The 22,387-nt window shown below is 40.2% G+C and overlaps 1 pseudogene and 1 gene segment (V, D, J or C); both read right to left on the reverse strand.

Annotated features, from left to right (window-relative positions):
• Positions 1–5,100: 5,100 nt before the first annotated feature.
• LOC101175920 lies at positions 5,101–5,845 on the reverse strand (annotated as a pseudogene).
• Positions 5,846–20,833: 14,988 nt separating this feature from the next.
• On the reverse strand, positions 20,834–21,345 carry LOC100585689. The segment is given in 2 exon segments: positions 20,834–21,165; positions 21,291–21,345. Coding segments are annotated over 2 exon segments (387 nt in total).
• Positions 21,346–22,387: the final 1,042 nt, after the last annotated feature.

Consider the following 22,387-nt stretch of genomic DNA (forward strand, 5'->3'; position numbering starts at 1 on the left):
CCAGCATGTTCCCCTTAGAAGACTTCAGACCCTTAGCAGCCCCTGGGCAGAGCTGTTGCTAGGGAAGATTTTGCATGATAGGGGACAGGAGGAGGGAGCACCTACCTCTGAAGGCATCTTGGTTGGTGATGGCCAGAGTGACATATGTTCAGGCCCACTGCCCCTGACCCAGGCAGGGATCATGTCCAGTGGGGCAGCAGGATCAAGCAGGAGCTCAGAGCCAGATCTGGTTTCCGCTGGTGCCAGACTAGGCTGTTGTTCATACTCCAGCCGGCCCTGCAGGTGACAGTGACCCTCTCACTTGGGACACAGGGAGGGGGCTGGAGATGGCATCCACACAACATGCTGACTATTATCCAAGTGCGGAACAAACATGCAAATCTCCCAATATTAATATGAAGCAAGTAGTTCATTCAATCTGATGCAATTGTGATCAGAAATAAAGCGGGCTAACAACTTCATCACCAAAGAAATGTTCATGTTTGATACAAAGTATCTGAGGATGAAGCCTCAGTTCCCAGTCCTCACCAGGCAGTCAGAACAGAAGGAGGAAGAGAAGAAAAGCTGGGTCCCACAGTCCACAAGGTGCCTCCTGAAGCTGATCCTGCTCAGAGAAGGTGGAGATGGTAGATTGTCTGCTGGGACTGCCACACCAAAATTCCCTGGGCTGGATGGCTTAAAGGAAAGAAGTTTACTTCTAACAGTTTGGAAGGCTGGAAAGTCCAAGATCAAGGTCCAGAAAGGTCTTCTTTCTGCTGAGGACCCTCCCTCTGATTTTCAGATGCCACCTTCTGTCCATGTCCTCACATGGCCTTTCCCCACTGCATGCATGGAGGGTGGGGGTGGAGGAGAGCTCAGTAGGGTCTCTTTTTATAAAGACACTAGTCTTATTGAATCAGGGCTCCACCTTTATTATCTCCTTTAACCCTAATTACCACCTTATATGCCTTATCTTCAAATGCAGCTATATTGGAGGTTAGAGATTCAAGATAAGAATTTCTGAAGCACAATTCGGTCCATAGCAGATGGGCTTTGGGGACACAGCCAAGGCAGCAGTGAAGGCAAGGCTGGGCTTCTACTCTCAGAGCACAGAGCACAGAGGTGGTTCCCACAATGCAGGATGCTGGCAGCTCCTCCCAGGTACTCTAGGTAACACAAGAGACCACATTCCAGCCTTAGGGGCTACCTGTTGATTATAGGACACTATCACTCTTAACCTCTCCCAGTATTTCTACGATCAGGCTTATATCTTAGGGTTATTATGGGGTTTGTCTACCATCTAGTGTTAGGATTGTAGCTTAGCCTCTTATGTAGAATTATAGATGCTGAGTCCCAGTGAGTCTTGACCGTGAGTCTTTTCACAGGTATTAACGAAGGGGATCTCAGGCCAGATTCATCCATCACTAGTCCAGATTCACAAAATAATTTCTCTTCTCAAAAAACTAGCTGCATAGTTGAGGACAAAAGATATTCAGAAAAGTTATTTGTCAAAAAATTATTATGGGCTAGATTCTATGACCCATGTGAGATGCCAAAGGTTTTGGAAAAGAGATGATGGGCCACGAGGAATCCTGCAAGACATAATGGCAGGGGTGGGGATGGCAAGCACAGGGCCCTGATCTGGAACTGTCAGCCGAGTCTCATTCCTCCCATCCAAGAAACCCTTCCAGAGCAGCTCTGAGGACCACAGCGGCAGCTCCAGCCAAGAAGGATCCGGGCCACACTGCCCTCTGAATGAAAGCTGCTGTGGCCTGTGCTCTAAGCTGTAACACTGAGTGACCACATGTCATCACTGAGGTCAGCACCAGCCAAAACAATTTTTCTAAGATGATGAAAATGTCTGTATTTATGCTCTGCAAGGGTAGTGATTAATCTTATGTGGTTACCGAGCCCTTGAAATACAGCATGTATAACTAAGAATCTACATTTTTAACTTTAATTTAGTCTGATTTACATATTTGCAGCTATGCACTGCTAGTGTTAACCACGTGAGACAGCACAGGTTTAGACAGTAATAACCCACAATGTCATCAGGACAACTAAGTTGCTAATTAACAAGCAAGGGTCTTTTCCAGGACCATTGCACCAAGCTGGGGCTGTGTGTTGGTCAAAGCAGACCACGTGGGTGGATCTTTGGAATCTTTTCTGGATTCTACTGCTTCTAGGCAGGTGATAGAAACTCTTTCTCTTGGAGACACTGAGGGGGAGACTGGAGACTGGGGTCTACAGTGTTGCCACTAGAATCTGAGGTGGAAACAAAACACAAATCTTCCCCAGTATTAAGGATGTCTCACTCTGTGGGCTTCCCAGGAGAGTCCTGCTGGCTGACCAAGCAGGAGGTGAATGCAGGAGGTGAATGCTGGGCTCCCTGAGCAATGGACTCAATCTCAGTCCCATGGGACATATGAATCCTGTCACATGGAGCCCCCACAGCTGAGGTCAGGGCACCAGGACACTAAGGGCCAGAGTCCTATGTCCAGTGTCCAGTGCTCCTCCTGCCTCAGATGGTCCCACCCCAAAGGCAGCAACCAACACACCGATAAGGGCTTGAGTGGCAGGGAGGGTCTTTAGGAAGCCTGCAGACTAGCAACAAAGGAGAGATCTGGGCTTCCAGCTTCTGAGCAAGAGAACATTCTATGTCATGGGTATGATCCAGGCCAAGGTATTTGGTGAAAGATATTGGGATAAATTTTATTCTTAAGGGAATAACATCACAGAAGGTGTTGGATTATTATAGGATTGATTGGCTATTACAAAGGTTTAAAAACATACTTTTTTCAATACACAGTTGTTTATCTGAAATCCCCCGGTCCCTGCCCGCCTAATGGTGATCGGTTCACCATGGTCACTTCATTGTCTTCTCATCACTCAGATACATCTTCAGTATGACCCCGAGACCTTCCCTGATCAGCACAAATAAATGGCCTCAGCCTCCAGATACCACATATCATTGCCTGACTTTTATGCAGTTTGTCAACTACTGAAAGTATTCTATTCAGTTTCATTATGTGGTAATTGTTCTCTGCATGGCTCATTCCCCTACTGAATATCAGTACTTGGGATCAAAATTTGTCTTAATTATTCACATACAACTTACCCTCAAATGATGGCATTTACTTGTTCCTGAAAAATATGATACGAAGTGAAAATTCATTAAATTCAAAAATATGTCTGTCTTTCTTATTGGAAAAATATATGATATATTCCCCTCAACTAGAGACACTTAACTACTTTTACAGTTGAAAAAGATTAATTGGACACGAATCTATAAAAACATATTTGTAGGAGTAACAAGCATCATTTTGAAATTTTGCTTTGCATGTAAAATGTCCAATATGATTAATTGTACACAACACGGAAGGAAGAAAGGTTCTCACGGAGGATGGGTCCTGATAGAGAGGTGGGGGAGTCAGTTCTTTGAAGCATGGGGAGGGTCTAATAAGTGACCTCAGGCAGGTGTCCAATATCAGGACCAGATATTTCTAATTACAACTTTATTTTCCTTAAGGTTTCTGCATATCCATAGAATAAGCGGAATATAGGTTGAAAGCAACATGCTTCAGAACACATAGAAACAGCCCACACATAAAAACTAAAGAATCTTACAGAATGCTGTTTCTTCCTCAGCCTTTCTTGATATTGTGTTTAACCAACCATGACACAAAATTCAAGTTTCTTTCCAGAAGATGTTCTCCAACTGGAAACGTCTTGTGGAGAGAATTGGTGGCAGTGTCTGAAACACATCATTTCTTACAATGCATTTTTTCACTTCTTTGAAATAAAATATGTTTTATTAAAAACATTTGATAGAAAATTGATGTAACTTGTGACCAAATACAATGAAAATCTTTAACAAAAATGTCACTGAGTATAAGCCTGAATTCTCAACGACTGCATTGTATTCCAAAGTTATTTTTAAATAAAGGAACAAATACACAGGAAACAAAGTCAAAAAATGAATTTAGTTGCTCTTGGTATTAAAAAATGTTAGCAATAAGATACTGGTCTTTCAATCAAGAATAATGAAAATTTAAAAAATACGTTTTTTCAAACTGCAATTTGGATAATAGAGGTGGAAAAACAGGAGACAGACAATGCTTTTGATGTGCAGAAAAGAACATTCCAAGGATCATGGGTGATCTCCCTGTGTTTCATATGTCAAACAACATATAAAATCAAATGTCCATTTTGTTTTTGCATCTTACTTGAGTTCCTGAAGCTGCTTTCTCTTTGTAGGTTTTGCTTTGGTACACTCAGATTTTGGTGAAGCAGTTCTTATGGAGGAATTAAGAGTTGGTAATTTCAACCTTCTTTGGCTCGTAGCCCTGTCCTGCTTCTAAGACTGGCAACAAAAGACGCTGATTCCTTTTTTATTCCAGGTAAATATTGTTTCTGGGATAGTCCCCATTGTTAGGCAACAGGGGTACCTTAATGGCGCCGGTTCCGGGTTCTTCTCCCCTCCTTGACCTGGCACTGTCTGAATCCGCCAAAGGAGGGCCAATCAGAAAGAAGCATCTCTCGCCTTCCCTCGGGCCCTCTCCACGTAAGCCCAAAGGATATAAAACCCAGCACACCAGCAGCTCTCTCTCTCTCTTCTCTTCTCTTCTCTCTCTCCCCCGCGCGACCTGACCTCTACCTCTCCAATAAAGATCTCTTGGCTGCCACCGGTGTCGTCTCTGACTAGCCTGTCGCCCTTCACCCATTTCCAAAGCCATAGCTAGATATTTATAACCCTGTTCCTGATGGATCAGTTTCATGTTTCAAAACCCAAATATTCAGTGAAAGTGAACCTTAAATGTTAATCTGATTTAACAAATGTCAGACTTCACAGAGCTGCTTTGGAAATAGGAACAATGTCTCATTCCTTTGAACCCACAATGACTGAAACCTGAGTCCATGGCTCTTCTGTCAAAAGAGCTCCAGGCCGTCACCTGACTGTTTCCTAATCTTTGCCCTTTAAAGTGATTTTGTCATAAATGAATTACTGTAGCCCTGAAGAACAATCCACAGTTTTTACCAACTTGTAAAGGACAGTTTATGTACACATATGGAAAGAAACAGGAGAAGTAATCTTCAACAACTCTTCTCCTAGTTTGAAAGTTATGTGGGTAAAGATGAAAGTATGAGGCACTGACTCTTGGGTGTCAGCTTTGCTGAATGGGCCATACGTGATGGTATTTGGTAGATTATTTCCCCAACTGCACCTGCAAGTATCATAAAAACGGGGTATTGCTCAGTTTCTCTGTTCAGCCAGGCTGAACTAGTTTTTGTTTTAGGTTGTAGCACAGTGTGAGGGTACTTACTGCCCTGCTGACAGTAATAAGTTGCAGCATCTTCAACTTCAGGCTACTGATGGTGAGGGTGAAATCTGTCCCAGATCCACTGCCACTGAACCTCGAGGGGACCCCTGAGATGGACTGGGAAGCGTACTTGATGAGGAGCTTTGGGGCTTGATCTGGTTTCTGCTGGTACCAGCGTAAGCTACTACCAGTGCTCTGACTGGCCCGGCAGGTGACGGTGACTTTCTCCCCTGGAGTCGCAGAGAGGAAAGCTGGAGACTGTGTCATTACAATATCAGCCCTGGAGGCTGAAACCATACAGCAAACATTAGCACAATATAAGTATCTGCTTAATGAAATCACCACTAATCTAGTAGGACAAGATGAAAGAATACGCATTACTTAAAAAAAAAAAATCACATTTAAAAACAAGCCAAGTTCCATATGGTGCTAGGTTCCTAATTAAGAAAATTAATGATTCAAAGAATTAGTTTTAGCTTTTTCTAAATATTCTCACCTGGAACCCAGAGGAGCAGAAGCCACAGGAGTTGCAACGGGGACACCATCTCAGTGCTCTTGACTTCAGTGTTGCTGAAGACGCATCTAGGAGAAAAAGCCTCTTATAAGATACTGAGAGGCAGGACCACTTCAGATGTGGGAGGAAGGATACATGCAAATTATGGGAATGTCCTGTTGTTTTAAATACACAGACATCACTGTTGTCAGGAGAGCGCCCTTCCCGCCCCTTCCGTGAATGTGAGAGGCGCCCTCTGCTGGCACCTGCAGATGAGCGCAGCTGAGCCTCCCGCAGGGTTTGACCAGACCCAGGGCGCAGCCACAGAATGAAGGCAGAGTCCATCGCAGTCTCTGGGAGGCTCTGCAGTCATCTGGGGTGAACAGCAGCTCACATCCTCAGTTTCGGCCCAGGGCTATGTTAACTTTCCTGACAACACTCACAATGAGGCTGAAGAAACTTTGATCCTGTGGATGCTTCACAATGCATCACCCCATACAACACAATATTGATGTCATCATGGTAACTAGATATGATAAGCAAAAAATAATAATGGCTCTGGGTATTCAGTGAAAGCACATGAGGACCAGAGTGTGGGATTCAACCCTACGAAATTTAAGGGCCTGTCACATTGGAGAAGGTATTAGGGATTTAGTGAAGGGGCATGAGTAGCGTTGGCTCATCCCCTTCAAGGTAAGGACAAATAATTGTAGTTTGCAGCTCCAACCACTGAGAATGCAGCACAGTGTTGGCAACAACGTAACAAATCCCACACTTGGGTCTACTCCACCACCCCACTTACAAGCTAACTTGGAAGGCTATATTTTTGGAGTGGGCTCAGAAAAAGAGGTTTTGCAGAAGGTTTTGGGCTGTGATACAAGTGACTGTCACTTGAGCCATGTGATCCAGAACATTGTTCGGTGCTAGATGCATCTGCATTAGATGGGAATGCTTTGTGAACTTTGTTGCAAACTCCAATAAAACTCACGGCATAAATCCCTGGAATTTTAGAAAAGACCAAGTAATGACCAGATAAAAAATACAAAAATTCTTGTTCAAAATGCAGAATATCACTAGGTAATGGTAGGTAGTCCCATGAGGCATTTAAAAAGTATGTGACCGAACTGCCCCTCATAAGTGGAGGAAGCCAGTCTCACCAATTTTTAGGGTCAGGTGAGACTTCGCACCATTCAATATTAGCATGAATATTAGGTACCTTTGGGGTTTGGTTCAAGCAGATTCAGAGGCCATGCTTCATTTACATAAACAGGTGTTCCAGTTCTTCCTATCATTTTTCTCTCTTACTCTAACACCTTTGCATCAGCCCACTCCAGTGACCTCAGGAGTTTTCTCAATCAGCTAATAGCAAAGGGGGAAACCAAAAATGCAAACAAATAAAAGAAGAAAACCAAAACAACAATAAGAAAATCTAAGCTTTTTGAATGGGTTAGCATCATATATTTCTGCAAGTAAAAGTGGGCTACTCCCACATTTTGGCCACAATCACGGGTGACTGTGAGGTGTTATCTTGAGTTAGCAGATATTTGAGGACAGCATGTAGTGTTCAACTTAGTGTGGAGAGAGAAATGTACTGAGTCAAGTATATGCATGAATTAGTGATAGCTGGTTGGCCACAGTCTTTGATAAAGAAAATTGGAAGATCACAGAGAAGAAGCTCTAGAGGAGAGGTATGTGGATGCACGCATATGAGTAAGAAATTACATGTGCAAAATTTTATTTATTTCTGCAAAAAGCAGAGAATATCTTCCACAGTAAGACACCAAACAACCAATCATACTGGAAGGCTCATCCCCTTATAAGCAGATAACTGAACTCAGTCTTTTCTCTTAACTTCCACAATATTTGCATAATAGAGTCTGTAATGAAGTAGACATGATGGCCTGAACAGGGCTATGAATGAGTAAAATGACTTGAGCCATGCCTCACAACTACCATCGCCACCTGTGTTAATCCCACTGTTGCCACTTCTGGGTATCCAACTTCTCAACAGCAGAGACAAATATCTTCAACAAGTGGGTGGTTATTAGGGATATCAGATCACTGTCCCCTGGAGGTGACTCTGATGCATCCTAACTAGGATTCTCCTGTATTCTAGATGTATGTTTACCTTTCCTGCCCACAGACAATTGGCTATCTCAGTGCTCTGAGAGCGTTTTTTGTATTAATATGGGAATATTTCAGAACTATGTTCCTACATTGTGGGGAAAGAAACAAAATAATAGCCATGTGATTATAGCATCCATTGGTCCTACCAAATATATCACCCAAATAAATCCACAAGGGTATAATATTCTGCAGAGTTTAGATGCTCTCCCTCAAGGTGTTCTGAATCTTTAAACCAATGACCATAGTAGAATGAAGTAATGGTTCAGGAAGCCAAGGGCCAGGAGTACAAGCAGACTCTTTAGTCATCCTAAACAGGAACCCAGCTGGTGGACATGTGTGTCCAATAAAGCAATTTTAGACCCTGTTGGCCACAGGCATCTATGGATATCCAGGAGTACATGCTTCTACTCGGGACTACTATAGATAATCCTGAAGCTAAACCTCAAGCTATGGTAATGCAAGCTTCCTCATACCAGTAGACAAGAAGGCAACCAAACATACCTATTTCAGCAAATAGTAAAACTATCATGAAAAGATCGTTTTCTGCTACATTTTTGGTTAGAGGAGGAATATATCTGGGAATATGTCTGGATTGAAGAACACACACCATAATTAGATGATAATTAATCCTCAACTTAATGTAAAGTAAAATTACAAATAATTAAAAGAAGGTAGGAAAAGGAAAATATTTCTAAGTGGCTCCATTGCTCCAGCTCTTTCAGGAGAAGTGCAGCTATAGCAAGAACCTCCAAGGCTCAAAAAATGCATGGAAATTTTTTAGTTTTGTGTCTTACGATATACTTCCCTCAGCAACATGTATCATGTGTGTTCATTTTCAGGTGTTCATTCACACTTGAAAGCTATGAATCACCCTTTTCAAGGTAATTCTAGCCACATACTAGAATCTATATTTTAAAAGTATTGCTGCCTGCTCTTATCCTAGCCTAGTTGGCTAAAAATACTTGACTGGAGTTCAGGCAGCTGCATGTTTAAAAATCTTCCCAGAATATTTATAGATGCAAGTAGGATAGAAAATCTTTTATCTAATTGGCTCTTTGCCTCTGTAGTCCAGCAGCCACAGCATTTTCATGAACTGGGAGCTTCTTAGAACATTCAAAATATCAGGTCCAGGACTATAACACAACATCGAAAAGGTCCATATATCAATCAAATTGCAGTTTTTATACCAAAAATTAAGAAAATCTCTACTTGAATGGGAAAGGAAAACCAGTAGCTATTTAGCCCCTATATGACAGATATGTTAAAATTATCTTAAAAGGATTTTAAAGCAGCCACCATAAAAATGCATCAATGAACAATTGCAAAAAAAGCTTGAGACAAATGAAATAATGGCATAAAGAATGAAATACGAAATTTAATAAAAGAAAAATGGAAATTTTAGAATTGAAAGATACAATCACTATATGAGCAGCTCAGTGTATGGCCTAATAGCAGAAAAGAGTAGACATAGGAAAGTGATCATAGATAATAGATAATAATTATCTATTAGTAATTGGATAATTACTATTATCCAATCTAAACAACAGTGAGAAAATAGGCCAAAAGGAAATGGATGTAGACACAAGATAAACAGAAAGAAATCTATGGTAAGGCGTATCCTAGTCAAACTTCTAAAAACTAAACACAAAGAAAATCTTTAAAGGCAGAATTTTTAAAAAACTACTCGTAATCTTTAGGGGAAAATGATTTGAATGACAGAGAATTCCTTCTCAAAAACTATGAAGGTTAGAAGGAAATAACACCATTTCAAGTAATGAAAGAAAAGACCTGCCAACATAGAATTCTATTTCCATGACAGCTGCTCCAAGATGGCTGACTAGTCACAGCCAGGAGGAAGAGCTCGCACCAAAGGACCATGACATTAGAAAGACTGGTGCACTTCTAGCAGATCTTCAGAGGGAAGGCACTAAGAATAGATGAAAGGAAGACAAAGAAACTGGGCTGAAGGGGAAGGAAGCTGGGAACACTGTGTGGGGCTACCATGTACCAGGACACAGTCCTCGCTCCCAGTGACTCCTGTGATAGGGATGAGTTGAGCCAACAAGGAGCAACTTGGGTGTCTGGAATCCCTTGAACACCAAAGACACTTGATTTGTCAGGGAGAGCTACTTACAGAAATGATAGGGACAGAATTCCAGCCAGCACAGAGCCCAGAGCGTTTGGTGCAGGAGTGTCTGTAGTGGAGTATGGCCAGGGACACTTATGCCCCTAGGCTTTAGTCCTAGGGGAACTGTACGACATAAACTCTGCAGAGTGATCTTGTCCATGAAACAGGGACAATCTGATCTGAGTGTCCCTTGGGCTGCTACTGTCTCCCAGGGCCACAGCCTCACCATTCCTGCTTGCATTGCAGCCCCTAGGTACATCCTGGGGGCCCACATCATAGCTCCTTCACTGGCAGATTGCATCTGACAGGGAAAGTACTCCAGCAGAGTGGCTCCCATGGACATATACCAGGTCACCAGTGTTATTCCACCACTGCAGCATCCCTCGTGGCACAGACTCCCCTGTGCCACTTTGTCTGTGCTGACACAGTTGCTGGCACAAAAAAAGTCATAGTGAAAAGCGAACACACCCTCACCTTGAGTGGCCACCACTGCCCACGTGAACCTGCACAGAGGCTGCATACAGTCCTGTGCCTACCAATTCCCCACCCCTGTGTTAATACACCACCAGCTCAAATGTGTGTACAGTCACTGGCAGGCCCCACTCCCCCCACGAGTCATGCTGCCACTGTCTCTGCTGAAAATGCTTGCATGGAAGCTGGCACCCCAGCACCCACTAGCATCCTGCCACAGCTGATGAGTGCACACCTGTGGCTGCCACTGCTGCTGACACATACAAACAAGGATGGATCCTGCTGCCACCACCCTATGAAGTGCTTTGGCTGGCACCACCCACAGAAGTCTTGTGACCAGCAGTCCAAGAGCACCTTGGCCCCTCCAGTGAATCAGGTTCTTAACCTTGAGGAGCCAGAGAACAAAGGTGGGTACCAATACCTGTCCCCAAGGGTTAGACCATGCAGTCCAAGAGTCCTGAGCTGTGCTTTGGCTCCATAAAATCTTCCAGAAATGAAGCCAATTGACGGAACCCAGCTTATACCACAATCAAACCTTCAAGGTTATCAAACAGAATAAAAGAAAAAAACAAAAACAAGAACCAAATCAAAGGACAGCCACTTCAAAGACTGAAAGCCCACAAAGATGAGAAGGAATCAGCATAAGAACTCTGACATCTCAAAAAGACTGAGTGCCTTGTTTTCTTCAAATGCCAAACTAGTTATCCAGCCATGGGTTCTTAACTGGGCCAAGATTGCTGAAATAAAAGAAACAGAATTAAGAATATAAATAAGAACAAAGATCATTGAAATTCAGGAGATTGTTGAAACCTACCTAAGGAAGCTAAAAATCACAATAAATTGATATAGGAGCTGACAGACAAAATAGCCAGTATTTTGGAAAAGAATATAACTTACCAGACAGAGCTAAAAACACAATACAAGAGTTTCATAATGAAATCACAGGTATGAATAGCAGAATAGGCCAAGCTGAGGCAAAATATCTGAGCTTGAAGACTGACTTTCTGCAATAAGACAGGCAGACAAAAATTTTAAGAAAAGAATAAAAAAATGAACAAAACTTTCAATAAATATGTATTACATAAAGAGAACACATCTATTACTCATTGGCATTTCTGAAAAGGATGGGGGAGAATGGAAAAAATCTGGAAAACATATTTCAGGACATCATCCATGAGAACTTTCCTGACTTAGGTAGAGAGGCCAACATTCAAATTCAGTAAATGCAGAGAACCATCACAAAATACTTCACAAGATCATCCCCAAGACACATAATCATCAATTCTCAAAGGTTAAAATGAAAGAAAAAAATGTTAAAGGCAGCTAGAGAGAAAAGACAGATCACCTACAAAGGGAAGCCTATCAGACTAACAGAAGACCTCTCATCAGAAGAGATTGGGGAACTATATTTAACATTCTTAAAGAAAATAAATTCCAGCTAAGAATTTCGTATTTGAACAAACTATGCTTCAGAAGCAAAGGAGAAATAAGATCCTTTTCAGACAAGCAAATGCTCAGGAAATTTGTTACCACCAGACCTGCCTACCATGAGCTTCTGGAAGAAGCACTAAATATGGAAATGAAACACTGTTCTCAGCCACTATAAAAATACACTGAAGTACACGGACCAGTGACCTTATAGAGCAACCACACAAACAAGTTGGCAAAATAACAGGTTAACAGCATGATGGTGGTATCAAATCTAACATATCAATACTAACCTTGAATGTCAACAGGCTAAACGCCCCAATTAAAAGACACCGGGTGGCAAGCTGGATAAAGAAGCAAGACCAAGTGGTATGCTGCCTTGAAGAGACCCATCTCACATGCGGTGAAGCCCATGGACTCAAATAAAGTGATGGAGAAAAATCTACCAAGCAAATGGAAAACAGAAAAAAAAACAGGGTTTTAATTCTAATTTCAGATAAAACAGACTTTAAGTCAGCAAAAATCAAAAAAGACAAAGAAGGGCATTACATAATGGTAATGCCATTCACCAAGAAGATCTAGTTACTCTAAAGCTATATGCTGCCAGCTCAAGATCACCTAGGTTCATAAAGAAAGTTCTTAGACACTTTCAAGGAGACTTAGACACCCACACAATAATAGTGGGCAATTTCAACACCCCACTGACAGTATTTTACAGATTATAATCTGTATAATTAATTTTCTGCAGCAGAAAATTAACAAAGATATTCAAGACCTGGACTCAACCCTGGCTCAAATGGACCTTATAGAAATCTGCAGAACTATTCACCCCAAAACAACAGAATATACATATTCTCATCACCACATGGCACATACACTAAAATTGACCACACAATCAGACATACATCAATATTCAGCAAATGCAAAAGAACCAAAATCATGCCAACCTCTCTCTTGGACCACAGCAAAATGAATGTAGAATTCAAGACTAAGAAAATCACTCAAAACCATGGAGATTAAACATGCTCCTGAATGACTCTTGGGTAAATAATGAAGTTAAGACAGAAATCAAAACATTCTTTGAAATGAATGAGAACAAAGATACAATATACCAGAATCTCTGGGACACAGGTTAAGCAGTGTTAAAAGGGAAGTTTATAGCACTAAATGTCCACATCAGAAAGTTATATCTCAAATTAACAGCCTAACATCACAACTAAAAGAACCAGAGAAACAAGAGAAAACCAATTCCAAATCTAGCAGAAAACAAGAAATAACCAAAATCAGAGTTGAACTGAAGGAGATAAGACACACAAAAAAATTCAAAAGATCAATGAAACCGGTATCTGTTTTTATTTTGAAAAAGCTAATGAGATAAATAGACCACTAACTAAACTAATAAAGAAGAAAAAAGTGAGTATCCAAATAAATAAAATTAGAAGTGACAAAAGGACATTATCACTGACCCCACAGAAATACAACTAACCATCAGAGACTACTATGAGCACCTCTATGCACAAAAACTAGAAAATCTAGAAGAAATAGATAAATTCCTGGATGCATATACCTTCCCAAGACTGAACCAGAAAGAAATTGAGTCCCTGAAGTGAACAAAAATGAGCTTGTAATTGAATCAGTAATAAATAGCCTACCAACCAAAAAAATCCCAGGACCAAACGGATTCACAACCGAATTCCTTCAGATGGACAAAGAAGAGCTGCTATCATTCCTACTAAAGGTATTCCAAAAAATTGAGGAGGAAAGGCTGGGTGTGGTCACTCATGCCTGTAATTCTAGCACTTTGGGAGGCTGAGGTGGGTGAATTGAGGTCAGGAGTTCGAGACCAGCCTGGCCAACATGGTAAAACCCTGTCTGTACTAAATACAGAAAAATTAGCCTGGCATGGTGGCATGCGCCTGTAATCTCAGCTACATGGGAGGCTGGGGCTGGAGAATTGCTTGAACCCGGGAGGTGGGGCTTGCAGTGAGCCGAGATGACATCACTGCACTCCAGCCTGGGCAACAGAGTAAGACTCTGTCTCAAAAAAAAAAAAATTATATATATATATATATATATATATATATCGAGGAGGAGGGACTCCTCCCTAGCTCATTCTATGAGGCCAGCATCATACCAAAACCTGGCAGAGACACAACAACAACAACAAAAAACTTCAAGCCAATATGGTTGATGAACATCGATTCAAAAATCCTCAGCAAAATACTAGCAAGTCAAATCCAGCAACATATCAAAAAGCTAATCCACCATGATCAAGACACTTTATCCCCAGGATATAAGTTTGGTTCAACATATGCAAATAAATAAATATAATTCATCACATAAACAGAACTAAACACAGAAATGGCTTGATTATCTCAATAGATGCAGAAAAGACATTTGATAAAATTTAACATCCCTTTACGTTAAAAACTCTCAACAAACTAGATATTGAAGGAACATACCTCAAAATAATAAGAGACATCTAGGATGAAGCCATAGCCAGCATCACACTGAGTGGGCAAAAGTTAGAAGCATTCCCCTTGAAAACTGTAACAAGACAATGATGCCCTCTCTCCACCAATCCTAACAGCATGGTGTTAGAAGTACTGACCAGAACAACCAGGCAAAAGAAGGATATAAAAAGCACCCAAACAGGAAGAGAGGAAGTCAAACTATCCTTGCTGCATATGACATGATTTCCTCTTTTTTTTTTTTTTTTTTTTTGAGACAGAATCTTGCTCTGTCACCCAGGCTGGAGTGTAGCAGTATAATCTCTGCTCACTGCAACCTCCACCTCCTGGAGTCAAATGATCCTCCATCCTCAGCCTCCTGAGTAGCTGGGATTACAGTTATGCACCACCATGCTCAGCTAACTTTTGTATTTTTACTAGAGATGGAGTTTCACCACGTTGACCAGGCTGGTCTCGAACTCCTGATCTCAAGTGATCTGCCCACCTTGGCCTCCCAAGGCTCTGGGATTACAGGCACTAGCCACTGCGCCTGGCCCCACATGATTATATCTCTAGAGAACCCCATAGTCTCAGCCCCAAAGCTACTTAAGCTGACAAACAACTTCAGCCAAGTTCCAGGATACAAACTCAATGTACAAAAATTACTAATATTTCTGTGCTCCAAGAAGAGCCAAGCTGAGAGCCAAATCAGTAATGCAATAACATTCAAAATTGCCACAAAGAGAAAGAAAATACCTAGGAATGCAGCTAGCCCAAGAGGTGAAAGATCTCTATAAAGAGAACTATAAAACATTGCTCAAAGAAATCAGAAATGACACAATTAAAAGGAAAAACATTCCATGCTCATAGACAGGAAGAATCAATTTCGTTATAATGACCATATTGCTGAAAACAATTTATATATTCAATGCTATTATCATTAAAGTACCATTGTGATTATCTACAAACTAGAAAAAACTGTTTTAAAATTTATATGGAACCAAAAAATAGCCCAAATAGTCAAAGCAATTGTAAACAAAAAGAACAAAGCTGGAGGCATTACACTACCTGACTTCAGACTATACTACAAGGCTGCAGTAACCAAAACAGCATGGTACTGGTACAAAAACAGATACATAGATCAATGGGACAGAATAGAGAACCCGCAAATAAGACTCCATACCTACAACTATCTGATCTTTGAAAAATTTGACAAAAGCAAGCAATGGAGAAAGGACTCCCTATTAAGAAATTGTGCTGGGATAACTGGGTAGCCATATGCAGAAGATTGAAACTGGACCCCTTCCTTACACCATATACAAAAATTAACTAAAGATGGATTACAGACTTAAATGTAAAACCCAAAAACTCTAAAAATCCTACAACCTAGGCAATACCATTCAGGACATAGACATGGGCAAATATTTCATTACAAAGACACCAAAAGCAATTGCAACAAAAGCAAAAATTGACAAATGAGACTTAATTAAACTAAAGAGCTTCTGCACAACCAAAGATACTATCAGCAGAATAAACAGACAACCTATAGAATGGGAGAAAATGTTTGCAAACTCTGCATCTGACAACAGTTTAATATCCAGCATCTATAAAGAACTTAAACAAATTTACAAGAAAAAAATAGCCCCATTAAAAAGTGGGCAGAGGACATGAACAGATACTTTTCAAAAGACTTACACGTGGCCAACACTTATATGGAAAAAAGTTCAATACCACTGATTGTTAGAGAAACGCGAATCAAAACCACAATGAGATATCATCTCACACCAGTTAGAACTGGTATTACTAAAAAGTCAAAAAATAAATGCTGGAGAGGATGTGGAGAAAAACGAATGCTTATATACTCTTAGTGGGAGTATAAATTAGTTCAACCATTGTGGAAGACAGTGTGACAATTCCTCAAAGAGCTAAAGACAGAACTACCATTAGATCCAGCAATCTCATTACTGTGTATGTACTCAAAGAAATAGAAATTGTTGTATTATGAAGACATATGCACATGAATGTTCATTTCAGCACTATTCGCAGTAGCAGACATGGAGTCAACCTAAATGTCCATCAGTGATAGACTGGATAAAGTAATGTGATTATATACAGATCAGTTTTACCTTTAGTTTGTTATTCATTATTGTGAGCGTTAACGTACTTCTTTGTGAACTTTCCACTGTTTCAATATAATATTGTAATCTTTATTTCAGAGTTCATTACAAACATTTATGGTTCAGTATTTGATATAGAATTTACTTCCTTGTTGCTTATAGAAATTTGATTTTATAATTTTATTAAACCAATTTAAATATATTTAAATTCAAACATAGAAATAAAAAAATTGAAGAATTGATATGTCTAACAAAAAGCCAATGCACAAATTACCTTAAAAGATTAATTAAATGTGAAGCACTGATCTAATATTTTCATGTTTTAAAATGTGTCAAATATATTTTTGAGTCCTAGATATGTAGAAGGTTCAGTGCAATGTACTATAGTATTTGTTAAGACACACTATTCTTTTCTTATCAGGTGAATTCATATTTGAACTGCAAGTTAATTCGTTGAACTGCAAGAAAAGAGGTGCCTAGGAACATATTTGAAAGTGCATAATTTTAAAGCTGCTAAAATTATTTATTAATTAATAATTATTTTCTAAGTTTACATATGAGACAAAAAATGCTACTGAGAAGATATCATTGGTTTTTGCTCTATAACAGAATTAGTTATATCTAGAATGTGTTGACACGCTCCTTTCCTAGGCACATGGGAGAAATCAACAAATCATTGTCTTTTTTTAATGAAATGAGGAGAACCAAAATCTGTCTTGACCACAGCTCTAGAAGGTACATTATTAAACACTGTATCATCCTTGCCCTATTAAGTAAATGCTTGCTAAATTGCATTCTTTTTGTGCTTTGAATCTTCAAGAAATACATTCTGAGAAAATAATACAACGATTGGAATGCTTGACTATTCAAAATTTCAGGTATATACTCCATTATTTTATTGGTCTCTCTCTTATGATCCAAGCAGCGCAGGATCAGGTCTCCTCTAGAGTGTTGCATTTTTATGTCAAGAGCATCAGTAGATAATCAGCAAATGGGCTTGCAGTCTGCAATAATAGTTACATAGAGCTGATGATTACTTGTAGAGACTAAGGTGTTAATAGGAAAATATTTATTTATTTTGTCTTGGTGAATCAATAATAAACAGAGAACTTATTTTGAAAATAAATTCAGAAAGTCAAGTATCTAAATCTGGTAGGGATGCCCACAGAATTTTTGTAAGGAACATATATAATTTTATTTCAAAAAGTCCATTTAATGTTATTAGCTAGTTCAGGATTCAAAGGACCTTTAAAAATCAGGCGAATGTAGTAAAGGCTAATACATATTTTTGAATGAATAAATACATTTAGAAAAGTCAATAAATATAAAAACCATGGGTAAAAAAAGATCATACCAGCAACAAACAAATTGGAGATGGAATTGTGAAATATGCTTTTTAAAAAGCATCACAAAACATTAATTTCTTGTGAATAGACATAATAAAAGATGTGAAGACGGGGTTTCACCATATTGGCTAGGCTGGTCTTGAATTCCTGACCTCGTGATCTGCCCGCCTCCCAAAGTGCTGGGATTACAGAGTTTAGCCGCCGCGCCCGGCTTTTTAAAATTGTAAATAGACCTATAAGGTAGGACCTATTATTGTCACAGTATCGCAGATATGGAAACTGAGGCAACGGAAGGTTAAGTAACTTTACTAATGCCATACAAACTGTAAGCATTAAAGTTCTCTCTGCAACCACAAAGGTTTGACTTCAGGGCCTGCCAAGATTAAATATACGGACTGTTGCATGGGTGTTTTCTGGCTGTGCATAAAGCTCTAATTCCAGAATGGATGACTATTCCATAGGAATTTGGAGTAGCATTAATAAAACTGCTTCCTTGAATCCTAGAGAAACGCTGGGAAAGCAAAATAGTTTAACTGGTTGAAGGAAAGGAACAGATTTATAGTAAATGAAATTCAGGAACATAAACAGAGTTTCTCAAAACTATTAAGGAGAAGAGGTCCTGAGTCTGGGTTAATGAAAATGTTGTGCGGAATGGTGGTATGGAAATTTAAAAATCACCCAAGGAGTTGCTACCTGCCTGCTTGGACAGCGCCACTGTCTGTCTTCAGGGAATGGATATCAGTACTCTGAGGGGTCAGAGTCTGAGTGCTACTCATCTGTGCAATTGTGACATCTTTGCACCTGCAGTGCTGGGGTTACTTGAGTGTTACTCTTTGAGGATGCTTCAAGACCCTCAGGAGAGATCACTAAGCAGAAAGTGAAAAATAGTTAGAAGATAAAGTTCTGATCAGTTCTCATTCCAACCAGATTCTGCCATGCATCAAGGGAGACAGACAGCCAGGCACATGTCGGGTAGAAGAAGCAAAATGGGACCATAGGCTTCTCTTTTATTTCTTAAAGTCTCATGCCAGGTGCCATCTCATTTAGTCCACGTGATTGATGAGACAGGAGGACACAGGGATAAAATTCTGTGGTCAAGAACAGAAATTGTACACTCAGGCTGAGCTAATAGCCTTTTCTGATTTGACCACCTGGATAAAAGGTGACAAATATAATATTTAAACATCCACTTATATAGATAGATATATTTTATAAAAATTGATGGTCCTATTGAAAAAGATTTTGAGAAGAAACTAAAACTAAATAGTATTTGATTAAAAATTGGGAAAATAGCCTCATTTATGAAAAAATGTACTTAAAAGTATATGATATTTCAAAACTCAGTGGCTAATACCACTAACTCTTTATTTTCTTGTTCATGTTAACAATTATCTGACTGATCAAAGAAGGGCTTAGCAGGGTGGTTCTGTTGCAGGGCACTGAGCTTGTCTACAGTCTTTGAATTATGTTTTATCTGGGACCAAGGCAGGGGCTACCTCAGGTACAACATGCTTGTGGCAAGTAACGGGAATGGAACAACATTTTCAAACCAAGTTGAAGAGGCAAATGTCAGTCTGTTAATTTATAACCCAGGTGCATACAATTTTATTCACGTTGTTAATTCCTAAAGTTCCTAAAAACCTTTACTGCATTTAACTATCAAGATATTTGATTCATCCATGGAAAAATTATGTTTTTCAACCTTTACAATCTTGAAAATGTTTTCAAATGTAATTTTGCACCAATTAGAAAAAAAAAGGCTAGGTGTGTTTTCAACATGTAACTTTAACATAATGGCCTCATTGTAAAAATGTTAACAAAAGTAAAGGTCCTCTAAAACATAGCTCCTTAAAACTGCTACAGATTACCTGTACACTTGTTAAAAAGCAGAGTATCATGCAATCCATCTAAGGTGCATCTGCTACTTTGCATTTGCCATATGCTTATAGTGATGCTGAGGATGTGGCTGAAATCTGTACAAATTTTAAGTTGCAAAGTGTTTTCACATTAAGGAAAAAGTACACTATATGAACAAGTGGGTTTTCTTGTTTGGTTTTTCAAGAAAGGATCTTCATTTGTTTGTCAAAGGATTGCTATGTATTGTAAGCAAGTTTCTCATTTTTCTTTTTACTTTATGACTAAATGGAGTTAGCTTGCAATGATCGCAGACTTGCTAATAGTACATGGAAGCACATGCATGGGTATTCTGGGGCCATTGCATACCCAGAACATTTTGAGATTTGGGAAAATATTAACCTTACTTGGCTATTAGTTCTCAACTCCCCATTATTAAAGGCATTTCTAGAAGTATGTCTCCCAAAACCCATTTTCCCTTTATGGTGTCTTGTAGAGTTTCTCAATGAGATGTCCTCTCACCATATTTAAAAGTCAGAAAAGGATGATTCAATATTCATTGACATCTGCAGGTAGGCCCTTGGACTGAATTGAGAACTGGAAAATCACATGGAGAGGTGCTGCAGGCAGCCAAGAACATCAGCATCCTCAAATGTAGACTTCCTAGACAGGTCTGAGGACCACATATAAGGCAGCCCAGACCTTCATGGTTAGATGCACTCTGGCTTCTGGTGGACCATCAGAGATTCCCCTGTTTCAAGCATCAGCTTCCCTGATAACCCTAACCTCAGGTTTGTATTTTGAATTATAATTCCCTATATTACAATGGTTTTTTCTTGGAATATGTAGAGCATCTTAATCTTTTGATGTATGAACACTGATTGATGCCATGAAATTGATTCCTCAGGTATCATAATTGCTTCCCTTTATTAAGTCAGGAGAGACACTGTCATGTCTCTGCTGCTGGGCTGACATGGAAGAAAGAGTTAGAACGCAGAGAGCCTCCCTGGCCCCTCTTACCAAAACCTTCAAAACTTGGCTGCATCTGAGAAATGCTTTCAGCAGATCAAAGTACCAGGAGGAGCAGCTGGGGTAGCCCAGCCTCACATATCGACTTCCCTAAGGGGTTTTTGTTCTGGCTTGTAACAGCGTGGGAGGGTAACTGTATTCCTGTTGACAGTAATAAGTTGCAAAATCTTCCAGCTGCAGGCTGCTGATGGTGAGAGAATAATCTGCCCCAGATCCACCGCCACTGAACCGCGATGGGACCCCGGTGTGCAGGTTGGTTGCATCATAGATCAGGAGCGTAGGGGCTTTCCCTGGTTTCTGCTGATACCAGGTTAAATCATTGCTAATGCTCTGACTTGCCCGGCAAGTGATGGTGACTCTGTCTCCTACAGATGCAGACAGGGAGGATGGAGACTGGGTCATCTGGATGTCACACCTGACCCCTGAAATTGGAAACATTTAAGACAAATATTTACAGAATTAATCATGTTATAAGAAGACATCCCTGAAGACCCAGGCAGTACTGATTACACTGGCTGAGTAAATTCCTAGTGCTCTTCTTTCTTACCTGGGAGCCAGAGCAGCAGGAACCCCAGGAGCTGAGTGGGGACCCTCATGTCCATGCTGTGTCCTGACTGGGTCTGACTCCTGCACAGGGTGTGACCAGCCTATTAATAAGTCTTCAGGGCAGGGGGCTGTGCTCCGGGAGCATGCAAATCAGCAGGGGTTGGCTCATCTCAGTAACTCAGCACAGGCTCAGTGTCCCCAGGTGTTTGAGGGCAGACCAGGGCAGCAGAGATTTATCTGCGGAGAATATATTTCTCCCAGGTGGACATTTTATTACCAAAGAATTTATTGGGCATCTGTTGCCAAACCTTGAAGTGGTTGTGAGAACCACATGGAGTAATGCATTTTAAAGTTGTATTGGGGGGTAAATGGAAAAATATCTCTTTGTGTGTGTGTGTATGTGTGCGTTTGTGTGTGTGTGGTTTATTTTATAAAGCCTTAGAGGGTGGAGCTCTCAGTTCTTCAACATACTGTGAAGTTATTTCAGTTGTGGGGAGGGATACTTTGTGATATACTACATTTTTATAAGTGTGAAATTAATTTTTTAATAAAAATTATCATAAGCATGTTAGATGTTCTCAGAATAATTTTGTGATATCCCTAAGTCATTGTAATTATCAGTATTAGGTCAAGCAATTCACCGCAGATGTGCAAAGATGATACCGTGATTCTTCAATGCATGCACCATTTACAGACACACCATTATTCGGAGCTGTAGGTCTTTTTACTACTCAGAGACTAGCTGCACCTTATTCTTGGTTTGGTGAGCTCCATATTCTGCCTTCTTTTCTGCCATTGGTTATGATTTCTCACAGTTCATTAGCATGAAGGATGAATAGTGATGGCAAATCTGATTACTTTAAAAAAAATCTGTTTCTCTCTCTAATGTGGGAGACTGGATTCCGATAAACTGAAAAAGTGGATCAATCCAGGCTCCAATGACACCTGGTCTCCAAAGCAGGAAGACCAATATCACATTCCCTCAGTAATTCTCTGAGCTCTACTCCCTACTAGCATGTTCCTATGAACTCAGGAACAGCTCTCCTAGACCCTGGCTTTCTGGAGAGCAGGTGAAGGGGAGGCACCGGGGAAAGGCCA

The sequence above is a fragment of the Nomascus leucogenys genome, unplaced genomic scaffold (genome assembly GCF_006542625.1).
Source record: "Nomascus leucogenys isolate Asia unplaced genomic scaffold, Asia_NLE_v1 Super-Scaffold_526, whole genome shotgun sequence".
NCBI classification, from domain to species: Eukaryota; Metazoa; Chordata; class Mammalia; order Primates; family Hylobatidae; genus Nomascus; species Nomascus leucogenys.